The sequence below is a fragment of the Symphodus melops genome (genome assembly GCF_947650265.1).
Source record: "Symphodus melops genome assembly, chromosome: 8".
Lineage (NCBI taxonomy): Eukaryota > Metazoa > Chordata > Actinopteri > Labriformes > Labridae > Symphodus > Symphodus melops.
The window spans coordinates 17353147-17376430 of NC_136698.1; the positions used below are offsets into that span (position 1 = coordinate 17353147).

General features: G+C 41.6%; 1 protein-coding gene across 2 annotated transcripts in view; it reads right to left on the reverse strand.

The window, feature by feature from the left end:
* The window catches only part of LOC306827825 (guanine nucleotide-binding protein G(q) subunit alpha), a 33601-nt gene continuing 10317 nt past the window's right edge, over window positions 1-23284 (reverse strand). Inside the window, exons 2-7 of one of the 2 annotated variants that reach the window (XM_079349890.1) lie at window positions 16654-16838; window positions 16153-16307; window positions 15326-15454; window positions 11228-11357; window positions 7305-7458; window positions 1-4534 (exon numbers count right to left, since the gene is read on the reverse strand). In XM_079349890.1, coding sequence (XP_079206016.1) covers window positions 4344-4534; window positions 7305-7458; window positions 11228-11357; window positions 15326-15454; window positions 16153-16307; window positions 16654-16838 — 944 coding nt within the window. In that variant the 3' untranslated portion in view covers window positions 1-4343. Of the gene's footprint in view, window positions 4535-7304; window positions 7459-11227; window positions 11358-14643; window positions 14773-15325; window positions 15455-16152; window positions 16308-16653; window positions 16839-23284 lie in introns of both variants that reach the window. The other variant, XM_079349889.1, reaches the window with a different exon arrangement.

The following is a 23284-nucleotide window of genomic DNA, read 5'->3' on the forward strand; positions in this document are numbered from 1 at the left end:
GAGAGTATAGGAACATATTTTATTCCAATTTAAAACATTTAAAGGAGAAGGCTATGAAAATCATTTCATGTTTGAATGAGGTTCAGGCAACAGTGGTTGAAATGAAACATAGAAAATAGAAATATGGCTAAAATACTGTAAATCAATAGCCGACCATAGGACCCTTTTGCGAGGGCGTTGCATGAATACAGTATCTCACCCACCCACTCCCTCCCCAACCTGACAAACACATGCGATTAAAATGACATTTACCTTGAAAAACAGCAGTTCATCATTTATCTTAAATATAGAATGAAATTGTCCTTTTTTAATTAATCACATACTTGAGTGTTTGTTTTAAAAAGTGGACCATGAAATTCACAGGCCCTCTTATTTTTCACAACATTGGCACTTGTTAAGAATCTGGCTTTACAAAGAAAGTGGGTTGGCACACTCATTGTACATAATTTACATTTGGTATACTTAAAAAAAAGAAAAAAAATCAAAACAAAAATACATTACTTTCAATTTGTACACCACTACACAAAGTTTATTTGAACTCTTTTAAAAAAGTTTTAAGTGGTCCTAAATACAGGTGTTAAGGTGTTCCAACTTTACAAAAGAAGAAAGATGCAAAGATAGCTTTTTAATATCACTGTATGTCCATCCCTCTAATCAGAATAGATCTCAAGCAAAAGCAATAGCCATCAAAAGTGTACACATACATACATACACACACACATTCACACACACTTCAGAGTACCAACAAGCGCACTTGAACGGACATCTAACTTTGCATGAATGCAGGCTCATTGCAGTGGTACGGTTTGAGTGCCTTTAACCCAGGGAAGGAATGCACAGTCCAAAGACGTGAGGAGATAAAAAGAGAGTGGAGAATGGCAGACATGTAAACACAGCGTGAAGCAGAGTCATTCACACACTTGCTATAAAAACCAACATGTCATAATAACCGGTTCAGTACCTTCACTTGGCAAATCATTTAAAACATTTACTAATACCGAGGCTGAACACAAACTTTATTAGGAAAAGAGTGAACAGAAACATCTGGACGCAAATCATTCCAGACAAAACGGAGCAAATAGGGTTGTTAAGATGTATGACAGTATGCTCATAGTGGTCACCTTTACAGTATGTATCGATCCACATACAAAAGGAGACCATGTCTGCCCTTAAGGTGGCAAGTCGCAAGTTCAAAAGAACGCAGGGTGCTTCTTGAAAGCGAAACTGACACTTAAAAACACAAGTAGACATCGCTGTATTTTTCTGCACAGCAGCACAACCTAACATTACCATTTCTCCACTAGTGTCAGCCAAATATGAAACCTCTTAGCTTGAAAGTGACGTTTGCTGAATCGTGCGACGCCATAAAGCAAAATATGACAGATAGTGTGAGAGCGTCCCCCTACACATGGGACAAACTGATCGAGGAAAGGCCTTTAAATGTTGGCTGAAGCACTAAAGAGTAACATATTAAACTTACTAGCAGAGAAAAGCAATAAAACTTTGCAACAACTCAAGTTTTGAATCCACCCATTGAAAGTGTGGCAACTCTCCTTAATAATACATCCCTCCTTCATTACGTTTCAATAAGTCTTAGATGATACACATTAGATGAACACATTAGATGATAGGTTTCAAACACCTTAAACCCATGTGTACGTGTTACTTTAGATTTTTGATATTGAGGTCATGGGACTTCAGAACAATACAGATGGCAAAAAAAAAAAATCAACAAATCATTGTGCCGTTTTGTTAAGTCAAGAAAAACTTTTAAGCTAAAAATCAAAGGGGGTAGTTAGTCAGTTAAATAAAAACTTTTTGCGGTATTTGAGAAAACTGTGCAGGCACATCATCTCTCAAGCATTTTAGTTTAACCACATTCTGTTATTTCTTTTAGGTTTTATTTGATTCCTCCAGCTTACAGAACTGGACTCCCCTTTTCTAACTCCAAAACAAACAAAAAGTAAAACATGAAATAACTAGCAATGAGAAAAGAAGTCAAATAGACAACCATATACAGGGAAATATAAAGTCAAGAAAGTCGGCACATAGGATTTATAATGGGATGGTTATGTGAACGTGACGTCTTTTCATGTGAGCCATTCTCCTCCTCTGAAGGCAAAACGAAAAAGAGAACGTAGAGCCACCAGACTCCCCCTAGTCAGGAAATGTCATGTAGGCTCCATCTGTGGACTGCCGCATTCCTCCCTCACTGAACCTGCAACCATCACCCTCAACTGGATGTCAACACATTCTGATTCATCGCACACCCACCCTTCTTAATTAATTGCACCTTTTGCTCCATGTCGTCCACAGAGACCTTTCATTTTTTACCAAAGCTGCTAGTAGTAGCCCTTGTGATGTAAAAGTTATGAAAAAAACTTACCTGAATTACATTGTGAAGACAAAAAATAGCCATCTATTAACTCTCAGCTTAATGGAATATTTAAACAACTATCAGGCAAGAGACACGATATGGGATTGGTACCAATAGCCAACACATATCCTCAAGAATTACAAAAAAATGCAAGCATCCGTGAACAGTAAATATTCAACCACTAAGTTTTTTGTCTTGTTTTCATTTTCCTGTTTGCATAAAGCACAAACCTGACATGGAAACTGCACCTCCATCGTCAAGCATTTCAAAACAGAACTGCACAACTAAATATATGAAGTATCGTTAGAAAGATAGAACACACTGTCCATAAAATAGTTGTGATATTTTACAGCAGTATAAAATCTCCTCCGGTTTCCTCGGTTGGAAAAACTTTAAGCTAAAACTAGAGAGGAAGTCTCATGAATGTCTCAACAATACGTAGATCTGATTGATAAATTAGACATACAAAAAAAAAAAACTATTTACTCTCTTGCTATTCATTACAGTTTATCAAATGTTGGCCACATAACATGGCAAAATAACGTTGATACAGAGAGAAGCCATATCAATGTTCGAGACCAACCTCATGACTTCGGCTAAGAGACGTCTGCAAAAGCTTTGTTTCATCTACGATTGACTATTGCACTGGACTAATCTGGTGTCATCATTCGCACGTTGTGCACAGAAAGATTACTCTCACCATCAAAACGCAAAGAGAACAGATCACAGTACGAACACGCGTGGGCTTCAGATGTCAGTCGAGATGAATAAAAGCCACACAGGTCGAGCAGTCATGCCATTGACTTCTGAGTGATCCAACACGAGAAAGATCTTGCTCTTGATTTTGGCAAGTCTGTTTTCAGAATGATCTGAGCCACTTAAGGGATGAACTGCGCACTGGCAACATAATTATCATAACAAACACAAAGGAGGTGGTTTTAATTTGGCAATGTTGTCCAAAATGACTGCAGAGTTGATATACAGTAGGTAAATACTGGTAGTGTTGATTTTTAGGACACACTTTGAACAAAAGGGGCAATGTGAAAGGATCATCATACCGTGACTCTCTCTGGAGTTTGCCTTCTATTAGTAATGATCTTCAATTGTAACTGGAGAAAAAGAGCGATCCATTTAGAAGCAAGAAGAGCAGAAAATATTGAAAGTCTAAAGAGAACATGTTGTGGTCTCTGTGTAGCCTTCACTCCGTGAGAAGCATTACAACTTTATTTACATTCAACAGAGCTTCTGTGCTCTGATTTGGGGGCGAGATTAACAAACAAACAAAATCAAATAAAGGATTCAAGGGGACCCAGGGGAACCAAGTACCACTCTGTATTCCAATGCTGCCTGATACTATATATACCCATCATCATAATTAGTTACCCTTTGCACATGAGCAGAGTCCTGGTTCTTCAGCCCGACCTCGTGATCTCATGCTGTAGTGTTTAGAATGCACAGGTTAAATAAGAAGGAGGGCAGAGAGCATGTTGTCCATGAAAGCTTAGTCTTCCCAGAGAAGGCCCTCGACCCAACCTCAAACACACAAGCAATGCTGATAATGTGGTGTAGTGGAAAAGAAACATATGATCCATGCCTCAGGTTACATGGGAACCAAAGAGGAGTAGACCAAAACCCCAAAGAGAAGGGGGGGACAAAAGCAAGGAGTGTTTTCATAGTCAATTGTGTTTGTGTTTTTTATACAGGAGGAGTGAAAAGTAAAATCAAAGGTCACCTTTTTTTTTTTTTTTTTTTATCAAATGAGAAAACTGATTAAAAAAAAAAGGAGTAAAGTGGAAAGCAGGGACAAAGCGTGGATAGTGTTTTCTTGTAAAGTATGAAGCAACACTTAATGAGCAGCACTAAGTTTCATGCACACGTGGGGTTTTCTAGAAGTGGACTGCATTGTGTGTTTGAGACTGCAGCTCTCTTTCTTGCTCTCTCTCCTCCACTATTTGCATTTCTCTCTTCACACCAGGTTGTACTCTTTGAGGTTGAGCTGCAGGATGGTGTCTTTGACGGCGGCGAAGACGAAGCGGATGTTCTCCGTGTCAGTGGCGCACGTGAAATGGGAGTAGATGATCTTGTCACTGTCAGGATTCAAGTCCACAAACATCTTCAAGATGAACTCCCGACCCGCTTGGGCGTCCCGTTGGGGACCTGAGGGAAGAATGCATTCATTCATTTTAGCCACGATCAAACATCCTTTCAGTATCAAGTCACATTTTCTAAAAGATAAAAGACAATTTCCAAAAACAGTTGATTCTGGTTGACATGTCTGAGAATATAATGATGATGTGAGGGGAATATACACTGCTCAAAAAAATAAAGGGAACAACTTAAACAACACAATGTAATTCCAAGTCAATCACATTTCTGTGAAATCAAACTGTCTACTTAGGAAGCAACACTGACTGACAATCAATTTCACATGCTGTTGTGCAAATGGAATAGACAACAGGTGGAAATTATAGGCAATTAGCAAGACACCCCTAATAAAGTAGTGGTTCTGCAGGTGGTGACCACAGACCACTTCTCAGTTCTGATGCTTTCTGGCTGATGTTTTGGTCACTTTTGAATGCTAGCGGTGCTTTCACTCTCGTGGTAGCATGAGACGGAGTCTACAGCCGACACAAGTGGCTCAGGTAGTGCAGCTCATCCAGGATGGCACTTCAATGACAACTTTGGCAGGAAGGTTTGTGGTGTCTGTCAGTGTAGTGTCCATAGCATGGATACCAGGAGACAGGCCAGTACATCAGGAGACCTGGAGGAGGCCGTAGGAGGGCAACAACCCAGCAGCAGGACCGCTACCTCCGCCTTTGTGCAGGAAGGAACAGGAGGAGCACTGCCAGAGCCCTGCGAAATGACCTCCAGCAGGCCAAACGGTCAGAAACAGACTCCATGAGGGTGGTATGAGGTGGAGGTTGTGCTTACAGCCCAACACCGTGTAAGATGTTTGGCATTTGCCAGAGAACAGCAAGATTTGCAAATTCGTTAATCTGAAAAAAAATTCAGATTACATAATTTACATAAGCAAAACTACATTTCTGAAAACGTTCTGCTGCCTGCAGCATCCTCCTGAATGACCGGTTTGGCGGTGGGTCAGTAATGGTGTGGGGTGGCATTTCTTTGGGGGCCGCACAGCCCTCCATGTGCTCACTAGAGGTAGCCTGACTGCCATCAGGTACCAAGATGAGATCCTTCGACCTCTTGTGAGACCATATGCTGGTGTGGTTGGCCCTGGGTTTCTCCTTATGCAATATCATGCTAGACCTCATGTGGCTGGAGTGTGTCAGCAGTTCCTGCAAGATGAAGGCATTGATGACCTGAATCCAATTGAGCACATCTGGGACATCATGTCTCACTCCATTCACCAACGCCACAATTCACCACAGACTGTCCAGGGGCCCCACCCTGGAGCCATGCCTGGGGTTAGGGCCCGCAGGAGAGTGCCTGGTGGCTGGGCCTTTACCCGTGGGGCCCGGCCAGGTTCAGCCCCTAAGGACGACGCGGCCCCGTCCCCCTGTGGAGTCACCTCCCACAGAGGAAGCTGTAGGGGTCGGGTGGATCGGGCGGCAGTCGAAAGCGGGGGCCTCTGCAACTCGATCCCCGGAAATCAGCTTCTGGCTTCTGGGACATGGAATGTCACCTCAATGGTGGGAAGGAGCCTGAGCTAGGGCGAGAGGTCGAGAGGTACCGGCTAGATATAGTCGCACAGTCCACACACTGCTTGGGCTCTGGAAACCAGCACCTAGAGAGGGGCTGGACGCTTCACTTCTCTAGAGTTGCCCGCAGTGAGAGGCAGCAGGCTGGTGTGGGCTTGCTCATAGCCCCACAGCTCAGCCACCAGGTGTTGGAGTTTACCCCGGTGAATGAGAGGGTTGCGTCCCTACGCCTTCGAGTATGGGACGTAGGAGTAGGGTTACTAACCCTAACCCTAATCCTAACCCCCTGGACGCCTCCCTAGGGAGGTGTTCCAGGCATGTCCCTCTGGGAGGAGGCCTCGGGGTTAGACCCAGGACACGCTGGAGAGACTATGTCTACTCAGCAATATGATAGTAGACCTATTTAAAACATAAAGGCCAGCAAATTCTCAATTTCCTGCTCTGATAAAATTATTGAATCTGTAATTGAAATATGTGATCGATTCAACAGAACATAATGCTTTCTCCATCAAATGTACTGTAACAGATATGGATGTGACACAAACAAAAAAATTTATTTCGGCCAGTAAAAAATATGTTTGGCCAGTGAATTTTGAATTTTCTACCCACCACCTTGTCAAAAGGGTACATTTTGGACCCTGAGTTATTGTATGCAGAATTCTGGTGCCAGCAACTTATACAGTGGTTTGTATAGATAAATAAATACATATCTGGTTCTTTAATAGTATTTCAAGGGGGGGGGCATGATAGAAAATAATTGAGAACCACTGTCATAGGTTAAGAAACTAAACTGAGGTCTGCCATGTTTTAGTCAAGTGTCAGGATGCATTGTAGTACCAAACTATAACCACGAGGTGTCACTGTGAATTAAAAAAAAGTCCTATTAAATCATTTAAAGGGAAGGTTCCTGCCTTGATAAAGTCAGGCACTGGGAGTAAAAAAAGACTAAACCTCAACACTTTCAGGATGTTTGTAGATACGTTCACTGCTTGGTTAAAAAGCAGCTCATTTGATGTGCAGAATATTTAAATTATTGTCAGTGACTGTAGGTCGATCACAAGAGCATTACTGCTAAAGTGTGGATCAGTTTGTAATGTAGATGGATTCAATGCAAAATCTTTACTTTAACTCAAAAGACAGAGGTTTCCCTCACATACAGTGACGTCAAGCTCACAGCGTAGATGATTTATAAAATAAATTTCACATCTAAATTCACTTTCAATCAATAATTAAGATACGACATGACGTGGAGAGAAAAATCTGACCGTCAAACTCTGGGAAATAATCCACCAGGTGAGAATACATGATCTTCTCCTCAAGCAGGTCCTTCTTGTTGAGGAAGAGGATTACAGAGGAGTTTTGGAACCAGGGATATGTGATGATGGTCCTGAACAGAGCTTTACTCTCCTCCATACGATTCTAAAAGAACAAAAACGCAAAGTTAGTACGACACAATGGGAATAATAAAAGGACAAAAAGCCTGAGTGATGTCACCCATCTGTTAGGGCAGGGGGCTCCAGAGACTATGGATAAGACCGATGTTCATGAAATCAAAATGGATGCTACGCTGTAAAGATGATCCAGACAGTAGAAATACAACACATACACAATATACAATACCTTCTCTTAAACTTTCTCTCGACAACATTTCTGGCATTGTTTAGCATTAATGGACTGTTAACAAAAGCAAGTACACTCATTTTGTGAAAAGTCTTTCTGAGGTAGTATTATGATGTTTTGTGTTCACTTGAGAGGTATGGGATTTGAAGCATACTTTGAGAGGGAATCATTTCCCCAATTTATAGAAAGTCAGCTGATACAGCGACTTTTCTTTAGCTCGGGTGATAGCACACCTTCTAAAAGTTAGTGTTGACTGACAGGGCTGGACCGGAAAACAACCTCAAACATCTTAAGGAATCAAAGCCAATGATGTTGCTGTGATGCTGGTATAATAACAAAATACTCAGGAAACCCTGCATCAGTAGCCAACTTTAAGTCGTCAAATGTTACATTGCTGAAAATATATATTGCACATAACCAATGCTTGAACTTTTACGTGTCATGGATCTGTGGGCACCACTTCACAGGTCTATATCTTTAAGGGAACCATCAGCATTATAATGTAACCGATATTATGATAGGATACAGAAGAAATTCCCTCAATGCTATGCAAGACTATCATCGGCTCCAATTCCATCATTCCTTTAGCCTCACTCTGCCTGTGATAATGATGAAGACTCCCTAACACACAAGTGTATCCATCCTGCTCTCTGCCTGCTAGAGTTGCCACACACTTCCCCACCTGTGGCTTTACGACAGTTGGCAGTGAGAAGCCTTCTGCACCGAGCAGAACACGCTGCAGGAACAGCAGATTCAAATACGCTATATCACTGCATCTGTGGAGACGCCGCTGTAGGAGTGGTGATTGGGCCAGCCCAGCCCAACAACCCAGCTCTTGTTATGTGGGCAAAAATAAAAAAAATCATATCAGACAAAGTGTTTTGGCCTGTCTGCCTCTAACATTTATCGACATAGAATTGTGAGGGACTGTCAGTAGATGGTGTTCAATATTGAATACAGCATGGCACTGAACTGTGTAGATGAGAAACAGTCAGGGAACACTCAAGACAACCACATTAACAAATCAAATCAGAGTTTTCAAATTTAAGCCTCCAAAAGAAACAATCCAGCACACATAAAAGCTTCTTTCTACTCTAAACTCCTTGCCAGAATCCCCTGCACAGTTTATTCTTGGAAAGTTACAATACGATCCTTAAATGGATGGCACTGATGAAATCAAAGAGGTTTACAAAAACACTGCTCTAAGGGGTCAAAGTGACAGTCTTGAACCTGTCAGCAATAAGGGATTATATCTGCAGACTGTGAAGGCTGCCAAATCTTGTCTCAGCCATCCATTGGTCAAAAACAGAGCCCCAGAATTGTCCCTGTTGCCTACCACCTTCGACCATGGACTCATGACAGTCAGAAAAACTAAATAAGAAGCAGCAAGCAAAAATGAAAACACATTCCCGTCCATGTGTGTCTAATAACGTTCCACATTTAAAGCAGGCCTGGTAAAGACGATGTGCAGAGTGCTGTATGTGCATAGTTAGAAGAACATTGACCCTGGTAAACTATATATCTGCCGTACATCACCACAGCTTCATAGTCAGCAGTGAAACAAGCTGGCAGCTGGTCTGGTTTATGAAACCCGGTAGTCATATGACCAGGTCAAAGAAAGGGTTTGTTGTCAGAAGAGGAACAGAGGGCAATGCAGCGGCTGATCACATTAGTTTTATTAGCCAGAATTCTCTGTAAGCAGAGCAGAGTCGACCACATAAATAAGAGACAAGATCTCTGTAGTAAAGACGTAGAAGACCTTCATTTAGTTTGTTGAGACAAAGATTTATCTGTATTCATCCCTGTGTTCAGGGATAGTCACTGATGTCTCTTTTCACCAATCCAAAACAAAAGATATTATCGACAACATGAGCTAGCTTGGTTTTAGATTTATTCACATGAGCTAGATAATGTTTGCTAAAACCATTGGGCGCATCTGCTCTTAAGCTTCACTCTCTGTTTTATCTTTATTTTTTTAATATAAACATCAGGGCTTCGAACACAACATGTACAATCACGGGAGACAGCATGCTAGTCTTTGTAATAAATCCTTCAAACTGGAGCTCCTAGATGAGCGGATCTTTCTCGACACTTTATAACTTAACTTATTGGTACAGCCCCCACTGTAAGCATGTATATCTTTTATTGATTTTTGATGTGAAATTGTTAATCAACAGTTACTCATTTGGAGATCTAGCTAACTTTAATTTGCGAGTTATTTGTCGACCCCTGACCAATGGCAATCCAGTATTTGTTCAGCTTTGGTCAACACAAACTGCAAATTTATTTTCCACTCTGTTCATCAGTTGGTAAACTTTATTTAAAGAGCAGCTCATGGGAAAGAAGTTGAGAGTGGTGAAAATGGTGAGAAATATCAAAGTCCTGAGGCACTTTTTAAAACAGATGGAAAGTGCAGAATAAGGAAATCCTTCTCTGAAGTCGTTTACTTGGAATAACAGATCACACGTTCTTTTCATGAACGCAACTGCTCTTTATTTCCCCACAATTGGCCACATCTTCCACCCAGCGTTACTCAAGACTTTTCCATGGCAGCCTCAGAGTAAAATATCCACATCTCGCCAGGTTAAAGCTGGTGTTGGAACGCCGCAGGAAATATTTTGAATAATCAACTCCAGCAACAATCAGTGTGCAGGTAATGAAGCGGTTTAATTTATGTTTCTGCTCGCCTGCATGTATCCACTTGTGGTTGATACTGTGAATATGACCAGATATATATGTAGCATCGATAGAATGTGTAATTAAAGTGTCAGACTCTCTTAGATGTCTGCAACGTTGTTTTTAGGGCTTTTCATACGAGGGCTGTCATTTGTGATTAAAAACCCTGTGGAGGAAAGTTCAGATTTCAACTGTGTTGAGCCATTCGAATTCAAAATGTACAGTTTATTGTCGCATCAGGCTGTCTGAAGTAGTTAACGGTTTGATCCAGCAGAGGGCACTCTCAACGTAACTTGACCATTTATTGCACTCATGATCTCAGTATTGAATGCAGTATTGTTGTGGCAAAAGCAGCCGAGATGTGATTCAGGTTATCCTAACACGACGGGAACTCCTCCCTCTGCAGGCAGCAGCCCACTGAATTGGTGGAGAGACACAGGGTCGCTAAAAAACCCAACATTATTTGTGTGTACCAGGAAAGTCTAAACGGACGTTCATGTCAGCAGCTAGTAGTGTGAATAAATAAATTGTGTATAAATACAAAGCACACAATCCTGTGTAAGTTGATAGACGTGTCTGGTGAAAATAAATCTGTAGTTTTTATTGTCAACAGGCTGTTGATTATAAGCTCCTTATTGCTTTAGTAAAATGGAAATCTTTTGTGTCTGTGAGGTGGCAGTCGAGGTTATGTCTTTTCAAAAATGATATTCTAAAATCTCTTCATAATGACTAGATCATATTATTCCATATTACGGATAATTACCAGTTTGTTAAAACAACTATTTAAAACATTAAATTACAGAAGCAAATCAATCTGCTAGAGAAAATGTGATATCTTGGTGTTTACTCTTTTCAGAAAGACAGTTCAGAAAATGCGTCGATGATGTCTCACCTCGTTGTCTGACTCCACCAGGACTTGGTCGTACTCGCTGAGCGCCACCAGAAACATGATGGAGGTGACATTCTCAAAGCAGTGAATCCACTTCCTCCTCTCTGACCGCTGACCCCCCACATCCACCATCCTGACAGGCAGATCAGATAAAAGGACGATCAAGCAGAGGGCAGAAGATACCACATAAGGGAAGACAGAAATACCTCCAAATCTCTCACTTTTGTTTCCTAATTGATTGTGTAGAAGATTAAAGTTCAAACTAGCTGGTAAGCACATGTTTCAATTATTATCTCAATGTATTAAATATTCTTATTAACCTTAAGGGTCAAAGAGAGAGTTAGAATGCACATGTCCTGAAATATGAATCTGTGCAAAGACACATGGGCATTCATCTTGCAAAAACTCACCTTACATTCCAGTATGACTATTACTAATTCAAAACAATGTCTAATGTGTGATTCATGCAGCCACCTTTAATCACAGAGACAACAGAAGGAAGAAAGATGAACGGAGAATGTTGCACAGTGAATTACAGAGAGGACAGAGCAGAACTTCCTGACAGTAAACTAAACGGACAGTTTATGCATGTGAACACACAATGCCATCCTTCTCTCCCAAGAGTCCATGCAGGGAGAGGTGTTTAAAAGTAGATAGCAACAAAGATGGGGAGGGGAGGAAGGTAACCAGATGAGAAAGAAAAGGAAGATTAAAGAAATGGGAAGTCAAGGAGAGAAAACGCATATTATAGCAAATTTGATAAACCGTTTTTCCTCTTTCCTATTTTGGATGGACTTCTTTCTTATTGGGATATAAAAAGATACATCTTCAGACTCTGAACTTAGAAATTGTATCTGGACGAAATTACCTAACCTACCTTTAAGATTTTGGTTGAAATTGTGTTTAGGTCCTGACAGAAATTAATAACTCATGTACTCTGAAAATGAAACGAAGAAAATCCGTCATCTGTTGCAGTTGTAAACTCCTAAAAACTTCGACCAATGTCTGCACTCAGTTCGAATTTAATGAACCAATCAAGCTTCCCTGTCTCCCTGCTCCTAACCCATGCATGCACGAGCCCACTCAAAGCATGAGCTGAAATCGCTTCTGGACCAATGGCGTTGGAGCATGTAAGTGAGGGGCGGGGCTTTTGAGGGAGCACAGAGGGGAGGGGGTGAGTGAAGACGGAGCAGGGAGAGAATGCTACTTTAAAAATCATGCTGTATTCAAAAAATAAGTAATAGTATGTCTTACTACATAGACAATTATTCAAACCTAGACTAGTCTAACTCTTGATCGCACAATTACAAAGTGATTGAGTCTGCCAGGAGGGATGACGACTATGATCGATGGAAAATCCATAAATTAAGACTCCTTCAGATCAGAACGGTTTTTTTCTCTCTCTCTTTCTTTATAGAGACGATAAATCACCAACTTCTTACGTTAAGCTTTGCTTTACTGAATAAGCCAAAAACAAACTACTTTTCTTTAACTTCAAAGGAAGCACGCCTTATGGAGATGTTCCTTGTTGCAGCTACTAACTGTAAGGCGTCTTATTCTTCATTCAGTGACTTCCACCTTTAAATCACAGCTGTACGTCAAATCTCTACATGACTCATCCTTATTAACCGTTGGTTTTCTTTTTAATATATCTTGACCCCATCACACTAGAACCACTTCATGTATGTATTTCCAAACACAAAACTGATGTCATTGAGAGCAGGCAGTGATTCACCTCCAGCAGCACAGCCAAACAGCACAGAGCCTATCAGGTAGCTGCAGCAAGGCTGCTGGGAACCTCTTCAGCACAACCTCACTGCAAGCAGTTATTTCTAGCCCTGCCAAGCGTAGGAGGGGGCTGACATGATGGCTTCCTATCGATCTGCACTCTTCTGTAATCGTTCTTGTTCCCTGGATCTATCTCTAACTCTTCTCTGGTTTTGTTTTTTTACAAGCGGACGAGGAGGAGGAGGAGGGGAAGCTGCTCTGTGTATTGGTGGCGGGTTCCAGGACTGTCTCTCTGCCAAGAACAGTGCCTCGGAATAATAAACTAGGAGGGGACTATTACATAAAAGCACTGCCTTTGAGAAATGTTGAATGTTTTACTAAATTAAATGCTCAGAAAGTCCACGCACATAGTCATTCTGTGATAACACAGAATCAAGTCGAGTCCGAGGCTGCACCTCAAATAGTTTTCATTATCACCTATTCTACAGATTTACTGTGAGCTAAAATGCTTCATCTGCACATGAGATGAGATGCTTACAATTGAAAAGAAGATGTACAAAAGGTAGTGAAAGGGATTTTTTTTCTTACTAAAATTGCAAGAATTTAAATCCCAAACCCTACACCTATCCATGATGCTATTTGAACCCTTTAAATTCAGAATTTTGTATTTTAATACCTTTTCAATTTGGCTTTTAATGAGGAGTATTTCCTGACTGATTTTTTTCCTATATTTTGAATATTTTTGCTGTAGTATCCCAATATGTCTTTTTTCAATTATTTTCTTGCTTTGGGCTTTTATCAGTTTAACTCGTCTTTTTAATTTTTTAATCTTTGCATTGTTCCCTATTGGAGCACGTTGGGCTGCATGCTTAGGTGACTAAAAGGTGCTGTATACATAAAGTTGAGTTTTCCATCTAAGTGGCAGATTCCATCACTGGACTCAGACTTCTTGCTATTTTCAACTCTTCAACAGGAAACAATGCTTGCATGTAACTGCAGTATTTTGCATGTTTCTCATTTCCTTTTCACTTGTGACTATATTAAGTCATTATGAAGCAGCATGATCATCTTCCTGCCTGTATTTCAGTCGATGATTACCAATTTCTGCAAAGTGACTAATGCGACAAAAATGAGCAGCCACAGAGAGCTGTTGTATAAGCTCTACAGAGAACCAGGTGACCGACTCATCAGTGGGGTAGCCAGCTTCTGTCATTTTGGGATGTGATTGTTACTCCTCTCCATCACGTCACTGTTCCTCAAAACATGGCGGAAGAATCTCTATCATCGACATGATGCGTTTGGTTGCAGTGAGAACATACTCTCTCTGGTTTTCTGTTTCTGGGTTTCCTGTGAACACTTTAACCACACACACTATTACCATAGAAACTATCTGCGTCCCTAAATCAACCAGGACCTATAACTTAAGGATCACAAGACTGAGAAAAATTACTAAAGTATGAAAATCTTTCAGAATAATTTTCAATGAAATAGGTGATATATTGATCAACTTTGCCTCTCAGCTGTAGTCGCATGTTCACGAATGTTTCACATGACATATACTGAGGATAACAGAAAGGACTGAGACAGATGGGCACATGAAACGATCACTGGTTAGATTTTTTAAATATATACGAAACACTGAAGAGGTGATTGAAGTGGAGTTAGTAAGCGCTGTGTGGTTCTTCTTCTACCTGAAAATGATGCTTTGCAAGTCGAAGGGGTATTCTATGATCCCAGTGGTTGGGATTCGAACCCTAAGCACGTCCTGTTGGGTTGGCAGATAGGACGATTCAGCGATACGATCCAGATCGCTTAGATAGCTAGAAAACAGGAAGAACAACAAAAGACAGAGAGAGGGAGGAAAGAGAAAGTGAAGGATAACAGCAGATACAGCACACTCCTGCCAAAAGCAAGTGGAACAATCCAGATGTGACCACAGAAAGCCGTTCCCAAGAGATAGGAGGGGTTTAGATGATGGTCTGAACCTCGAGTCCCAAAGTTTCTCTTAGAAAGTTAGCTTCATCCTTGATGGCAGCTCCCAAAGACACACCATTCCTCGATTTTAAAGCTCTCAGTCCCAGTGTTTAACTGATGCAGGGACTTTTTTTTAACTTGACTACAGAAAGAGGATTTAGCACTGAGGAGGCCATCTTTCACAGCCTTTTTATTCCAAAATATCAATAGGAGGGCTGTTTCCTGCTCTCGAGTCCAGGCTTTGAGAGTGTACCATCATGGATGTGTTAAGGTGCTGGGCCCTGCTGTGCAGAACAGGGGGAGATTCAGATTAGCAGCATCGACGGTTTCAGCTGATTGACCAACTGCCACGCAGCGAGCCAACCAGCAGCATCAGCAGCTGCACTTGACAACCAGTACCTGAAGATTATATTCTCCAGGTCAAATGGGTACTCAATGATGCCGGTGGTGGGCACTCGGACTCGCAGCACATCTTGCTGAGTGGGTACGTACCCGCTCGTTGATATTCGCTCTAAATCATTAAGGTAACTGTGGAGGGGGAAGGAACATATGACAAGTCGGCAAACCAGCAGTCCAACGTGCACATGTGCATCGGTCTAAAGAAAGACCCAAACTATTAACAGTCATCATTTCAATAAATCTTTACATAGTCAGGAGCAGCTCGAATACAGTCCTCCCTACATTTGCATAAGAGTGATGTTAACGTTCTGAGGAGCCTCATTAGATAAACACTGTTGGAATGAGCTCTGATATGATCAGAAGTCGTTTATAAACCTGCCAACATTTCTCCCTGTATCTCACTCTTCACACAGGTAGAGCACATCTATAGACAAGTGGCAACTTTTAAATGCGTCTTTGATTTCAATACTCTCGGCTCTACTATTAAATCTGAGAATATAAGTCAAGTGTGAGGACGGGCATTCAAGGTATGTCACATAGTTCAATAGCCGGATAGAATCTTTACAAAGAAAAGACTGTATGACTTAATCGTTTACATTGTCAGGTAAGATCCATTCATGTCTGATTAAATGGTTTCACTACATCAGCTCTGGTTGATCATATTACTCAAATGGATCTGCTGAAATATTCATAAACAGCAATGATGTCAATTTTTTCTAACAGGGTGAAATGAGAGTTCTTCACACAGTATCTAAAGTTCATCACACTAAGACAGTGTTATTGCTTCTCCACTTTTATGATCACTTATGCTACGAGAGCAGACATACTATTTGGTTGAGTCAGAGAGTTGGTACTCTCTCCTGCGATCATAGGCCTCTTGGATGCCAGAGTCAGACCACAGCATCTTGATCGCACTAATGTACGGCTGATCGAATGAGGAAATCTTCTCCACGTCCACCTCGCGCACCACCTGGGCGTTTTTCTAGGAGAACAAAAAAAAAAAAAAAAAGCACAAAGCAAAATTAAAAACAAACTTCAACACCCACATGTCAAGCTCGGACCTGAAGAGGAAATACGAAACTCATGACTGGAACTTATAATAGATTGCCTTTTAATCTTAAAGGTTAGTGGTGATGGCTGAATACGTTGTGAATCATTTGGGAACATCTTTTTTTTCTCTAAAGTTACATTTTTTGCCTTGTTGAGTTTTTTTATTTATATACAGGACGGTGCAGACATACTGCAATAATTCAAATCGCCTAGAGATGTGCGTCCAGGCCCCGCCGCTGACTTGTTGTGTTGAAGTGAGGACACTCGACAGTACGCACCTTGTTCTGTTCATACTTGTACGGGATATTGAGGTTCTCAGTTGCACGGATCATGGCCTGCATTGAGGTGAAGATGTTCTGGTAGACCAGTTTGGTGAAGCCCTTCTTATCTTCATCTGTGTAGCCCGATCCATGGATTATTCTCATCTGTTTGATGAAGGTGCTCTTGCCACTTTCTCCAGTACCTGAAAGACAAAAAGACATGAAGTTACGCAACTGCAAAAAAGAGGGACACCAAATGTGGACAAAAAAAATTCAAACAGCATCAAAATGTACATCATAATAATTCCACGTCATGAATGGAAACTTAGGAGAATACTGACTGATGTGACAGACCTTTAAACCAGCATGCTTGATATAGTAAGATCATTTTATGATTTCATTCAGTAGATATCTAACATATTTGTTCTTTTAAAGTAAATGTGCAGTATAATTTACTGTTTCTATCACCTCAATATACACTTCACTGCTTAGACCGAACAGTAGAATGAAAAGGAAGTTAAGAAGCTAACCCGTTTAAAGAGTCAAAATAAACAAGTGGAACTTAAGTTTAGCCTTTTATGTAACTTCAGTTTCTGTGGTAATAAACAGGCAGGGCACTGCGACAGTCTGACCTCGTCTGCCCACCTCCACCCTGCCGCTGCTACACATGGCGTTGAAGGAATGAGAGCTATCATGCCCACAGGAAGTGGTCAGGACCTCAATGCCAGCTTAGTGTCTGTGTTTTCCCAATGTAGGCTGCATAACTCTACTATTTATACTTTCACGTTTCACTTATTGTCCAGTTAGATTCTCACTCTCCGAAAAAAATAAAGAACTCTGTTACAAACTCTTTTTGCTTTTCTTTTCTCCAGGTTTGTTCACATGTAGAAGACTTTGGGCTGCGTGACTGTATGAAAGGTGCTTTACAGTAAGTCGAATTCATTCGAGTCCAAGAAACAGGAATTTGCTGCAGCTACTCTTCCTGGGGTCCACAGCAACCTTCAGAGCGGGACTGTGTCGTGACATGGTACGACTTCAAATCAACATAACGCCAACAAACAGGACGCCGTTCAACACGTCAACTGACATCATGACACATACCAACTAACAGGAAATGACCAAACATGGACACAATAACTAAATAAGGACCGCTTCCTTCAACAGAAATGATAAGCTGTATTCAGTGTGTAAGAGTCAGTGTGAAAGGGTCGTCTGTTGACCAATTGATAGAAATACAATAACTGTACTCATGTTGTGTAGTAGTTTCCATTTTCACCCTGATAACAACAATTGTTATTATCATTACAATCCCGACCAGCATCATAAACAATCAACCAATAATCAACCACAAGTTAAATCTAAGTGGCAACCTCCGGTCTTAAAAAAAAGCTAATGCAGAAGTGCAAAATCCTGCAGTTCACCGGATGTCACCTACTCATGACTGGTGGAAGGAAAAAAAAGCCAGTCTTTCCAGCATGAATAAACATGTTTACAGCCAGGAACAAAAAACAAAGTCGATGTAATTAGTTGCTGTCATGATGGGCACACACTGTACAGGGGCTGTTGAAACGTCCTTTTAATTTTATGAACGATATGTGTTATCCATAGTTAGGGTGTTGCTGACATGATTGACAGGTAAGCGAGGTTTAAAACCCGCCTCAGCTCAGTTTGGCGTGATGAGCCTCACAGCCCCCTGGCGTAACAGATAACTGATGTCACTCAGGTTTTGTCCATTAATATTTTCAGTCTATGTTTAAAACTATCTATCTATCTATCTATCTATCTATATATCTATATATCTATATATATATATATATATATATATATAGAATCTGTTGAATTAAGCTGCTCATGCCTGCAAGACAGCCCACCCCCTCCTCCTCTGGTTGTGTGCTTAAAGAAAATTCATGCACACAAATTTAAAAGATCTGAACTGTTTTATTTCTCTGCTCGTCAGTTTATATATATATATATACACGTGTATGTATCCAAATAAACATTTACATATTTACTGAGAGAATTCTGTCAAACGTAGGGCTTGAACGATGTGGGATTTTTTGGGACAATTCCCATATTGAGGAGGACAAAAAAAAATCAGATACCAAAATAATCGGCCGATATCTTTCTTAGCTGTATGTCCGATCTACGTAGATAATAGGACTGCAACAATTCTCGATAAAATATTGAACCTTTTGTTCCGTCAGGCATCCACGGTTCAATACTGACTTGTGAATTACATTTTTTACGGTTTGGAGTTTAACTTGTTTCCATGCATAATTGTACTTTTCTCTAAACAGGCTCAGCCTGCGTGTGCCTGTGAGTCAGCGTGCAGGAATGAGGAAAACCAAGTGAGTTAATAGCCAATCACCACGCACCAGAGTTTGGCGACGCTGACAACATTACTTTTAGCATGGCTAGCAGTGAGGAGCAGCTACAGTATGAGGAACACCGCCATCTTCAAAAACATGACAAGGAAGAAAACAAATGACTGTAAACACGGTTTTACACACACTGGCTACTTTAATGGAAACACTTCCAACGTTACTTCACATCTGCGGCGCCATCACCCAGTAATAAGACCCTGAACTTCCACCAGATCTGTGAGCATTGCGTGTCCGTAATGTGATGGCTCCGTGCACCCTCGTTCATCAACACCAATACACAGTCTATGGTCAACACCCATTGCAGCACAGAGAGCACAGCCGGACAGCAGGAGAGCAGAGGGGAGGATGTCCCTCTGTCATTTCACAGATTAACTTGTGACAGCGCGAGAGAAGAAGATGTACATGGTATAAAACTCCATATAAGCCTTACAAACAAACATTTTTCTGAAGCGTCAAAACACTTAAAGACTGGAAACACTTTAACACCCAGGACTGAAGAACCGAGCCGAACCGTGAACCGTGGCCAAAAAAACCCAAGGTGCGTGTTGAACCGTGGGATGACTGTATTGTTGCATTCCTCGTAGATCGAGTTGATCCCTCCAGTGCAGTACTCAAAAACTTGTGGAAAAGATACATAATGAAGAAAGATCAGCATGCATTACAGCAGGTGAAAGAGACCTTCTAATGTAAGACTCACATGAAATGCTGTTTGAATGCTGAATAAATCCATCACATATCTGCGATACGCTTAGCTGATACCAATAGTCACTGGATATGCTTACATCGGCTAATATTACTGGCTGACTGATTAATCAGTCAAAAGACACCAGTTGGGGCGCTGGTGGCGCAGTGGTTGGTGCGTCTCCATGTATGGAGGCTACAGTCCTCAACGCGGGCAGCCCGGGAGGCCTGTGGCCCCGGCCCCTCTCTCCCACATGTCGATGCCAACCCCCCCTCTCTCTCTCTGATTTCAGACTGTCCTCTGTCTCTCTCTCTCCAATAAAAGGCAAAAAATAGGCCAAAAATAAATCCTATTAAAAAAAGAAAAAGATACCAGTTGAATTAACATGTAAATCTACTTTTATTGTTTTCTTGTGTTGGATGAGAAGGGAGTTTCCTTCATGCATAACGGTTCACTTGAGTTTGTTTTTTTGTTTTTGGTCAAAGAAAGTTCCCTCCCGTTGACTGTATGGTTCAGTCGTTATGTAATGACAAATGTTCCTGGGATTGTGGTCTTGATAAAGTCTCTTGTCATCTTGGTTCTCGTGTGCCGAGATGTGCAGTGTAACGCTGGAATGTACCCGGTAATCATTGGGTTTTTGGGCCATCATTTCTCACCCCGACAGTCTGGGGCGAGCGGAGCAGCCCCCAGAAAACCCGCACGATGGGCTGCACAGCTCAGCTCAGCTCGACAGAGTACAGGGTGCAACCAAACTCAGACCTCCGATTGTGTATCACCGTGACCATGCAAATGCACGCATGAATAAACACACACAAACATAGTTACAGGGAAGAAAACTTGCTTACACATGCAGAGAAAAAAATACACACAACTCCACCTTCTCTTCAATCTTTGTTCTGAATCTGGAAACATTTCATGAGAAATCTACCACCATATTCTTCAGAGACACAAGAGTCAAAGGGTTTGTGCGTTATGTTTATCAACCAAAGAAGAATATTTAAAGGATGAGGATGGCGGTCTAACCCAAACTCAACCTCTAGTTTCACTATGTAGCTCTCTCCATCGTTCTCCTCCTCTCTTCCACCCCCAGTTTAAGTCCTATTTTCTGCCTCTACTACCCTGCACCGCTCATCTCTCCGTCTCACTCCTCTAAACGTCGAGCCTGAGTCACTGAACTATCAGCTGCATGTCCTCTCTGCTCTCTACCTTTCACTCCTCTGTTACGACATCTTGATAAAGAAGGTATAGCATGTGAGCGCGGAAATGCAGGCTCGCCTTCAGAATCCCTACTCATAATTGAATGTTTGCTTACCCTCCCTCATTTTAATACACAAACACTTGCTCATAAGCACCTGACTCAAAGTAAGTATCGAGTAAGAATAGTGCATCAATCGTGATAATCATTTTAACTATCCATCATTGTTGTTGAGACATTTCAGTGAAAGTCACACTTAAGGTAAGGACGATCCTCGGCGGACACTCCAACAGCATAGTCACAAAGTGAAGGGACTTCATGCGTTTTACAAAAGGACTCAAACGTGGATTCAAAGCCACATCGTCTGAGCAGTTAGGAAGCTGCTGATTCCAAACAGGAATGTGCTTGTTTTGTGTTTTGACTTGGTATTCCCAAGGCAAGAGCAGAAACGTCTTTCCAAGAATGACGAGAGTCAAGTTTGCCTGGTGCTGACTGAAGAGCTCAGCTTAGTGTACAGTAAAGACGCTGCCCTGAGCGATGTCTTCCCTGCAAGCAGACTGGATCTTCCACTGTGGAAAGCAGGTTAGGACACAGAGTTTCCCCTTGAGACAGTGTACATTTTGAGAGATGTTATGAATAGCCATTTTTTAAAACCAAGCACTGGAGAGTTTAGGAGCGTTACTCGGCAGAGAAGGAATAAGACATTCAGAGTCTCCCTTTCCTTTTTTAAAGTCTGTGTTGCCAAGCACAAAAACGCAAAACTGACGAGCAGAGAAATAAAAAAAACTGTTCAGATCTTTTAAATTTGTGTGCATGAATTTTCTTTAAGCACACAACCAGAGGAGGAGGAGGAGGGGGGGGGGCTGTCTTGCAGGCATGAGCAGCTTAATTCAACAGATTCCATTGTTCTCCTGCTGAACTGGAAAGCCAAGCAGGAGAATTTCTCACAGACGAGCCGATCTACATCCACTGGAGCTACTCCTGAGGGGTGACTCAAGTTCCCATGGCAACGGCTGTACTGGACTCACAAATACATGGCAGAAAGCACCAGCTGATAGGCTTCAGTAGTCCTCCACAGAGCCTGAGCTGAACATGCAACTTTAGCGAGCATTTTTTTAATCCCACAATGTCCTCAGCCGCTCCTCTACACTCAGCCTGTGGGAATTTCAAAGTTATGAAAGCAAATAAAAGGACATGCTCTTTGGAGTCTCATCAGTACATTTCCCCCTCTTACTACCGCGTACTTGAGCTTTCTAGCAAAATTTGTTAACCCTTAAAACTACGCATATTTCAAAGTTGTTGTTGTTTTTTTTAATTGAATAATTACAAGTGCTATGTATTTTAGCCGTTTTTAGCTTTCATAGTAAGTATTAGGAAGTAGACATTTTACACACAGATGTTCCTTTGCTTTTTACATCACATCTGCGCTCCACCAACAGTGTTTTTAATGTTAATAAATACAATCCGTCTTCAATTAACATGCAATCCTTGTGTACTTGGCTCAGCGTGATCATACACCTCGGAGGTTTACCGTTCACTCAGTCAACATGCAGACTCAAACCCCTGAAATAAACTCTGCCTTCATTCATTCAAGCTACATTACGACGTTATGTCCAAGAGTTAATCGTGCTGAGGCACGGCGAGTCCTGGTGTAGTGTGACAGAGGGCCGTGCCGGCCAGTGGGGGGGGAAATGGCACAGCTCGGTCTATGAGGAGTTTTGTGAACATGTGAAAACATCAATACCGAGTAGAGATTGGATGCAAGTACTCAGGTACTCGAGTAACGTTTCATTACTCGCACACCTGTTCTTATAGGCCACCATTGTTCTACTGAGTGGACGATACATGTGTAACTTAGCTCTCTGGGCTTGCCTAATACTTAGTAAGACAGTGGATACGCATTACATCTACGATCTACGATCTGCACTATGGGGGACAGAGCCTTCTGCTCTGCTGCCCCACAGCTGTGGACCGCTCTGAGAGCCCCCCACTCAGGGGACTCCTTCAAAAAGGACTTGAAAACATTCATTTTTAAAAGAACCTTTTCTTGAAAAAAACAAAAAACAAAAACAAAGACAAACGCCGTCCCTATATATTATAATCAGTGTTCATCACTGAAGCCATGATGGCGTTTGTTGAACCGGAGCCACCATCAAGGGTAACAACAGCTACGAGCGTGGAAAAGATGCGTCTGTTACTGCAGACTGGTGGACGGCTCTCACCACTGTGTGAGTGTGTTATCAGCACTCTGCATTTCATTCAGACCTGGGAGTTGAAGCCCCCCTTGTTCTAGAGACACAGTGCTGATGAGCGAACAATCACAGAAAATATAGCGGACCACCAGCAGTGGTCTGTGTCTGACTTTTTTATAACGGTTAAAAACATCAA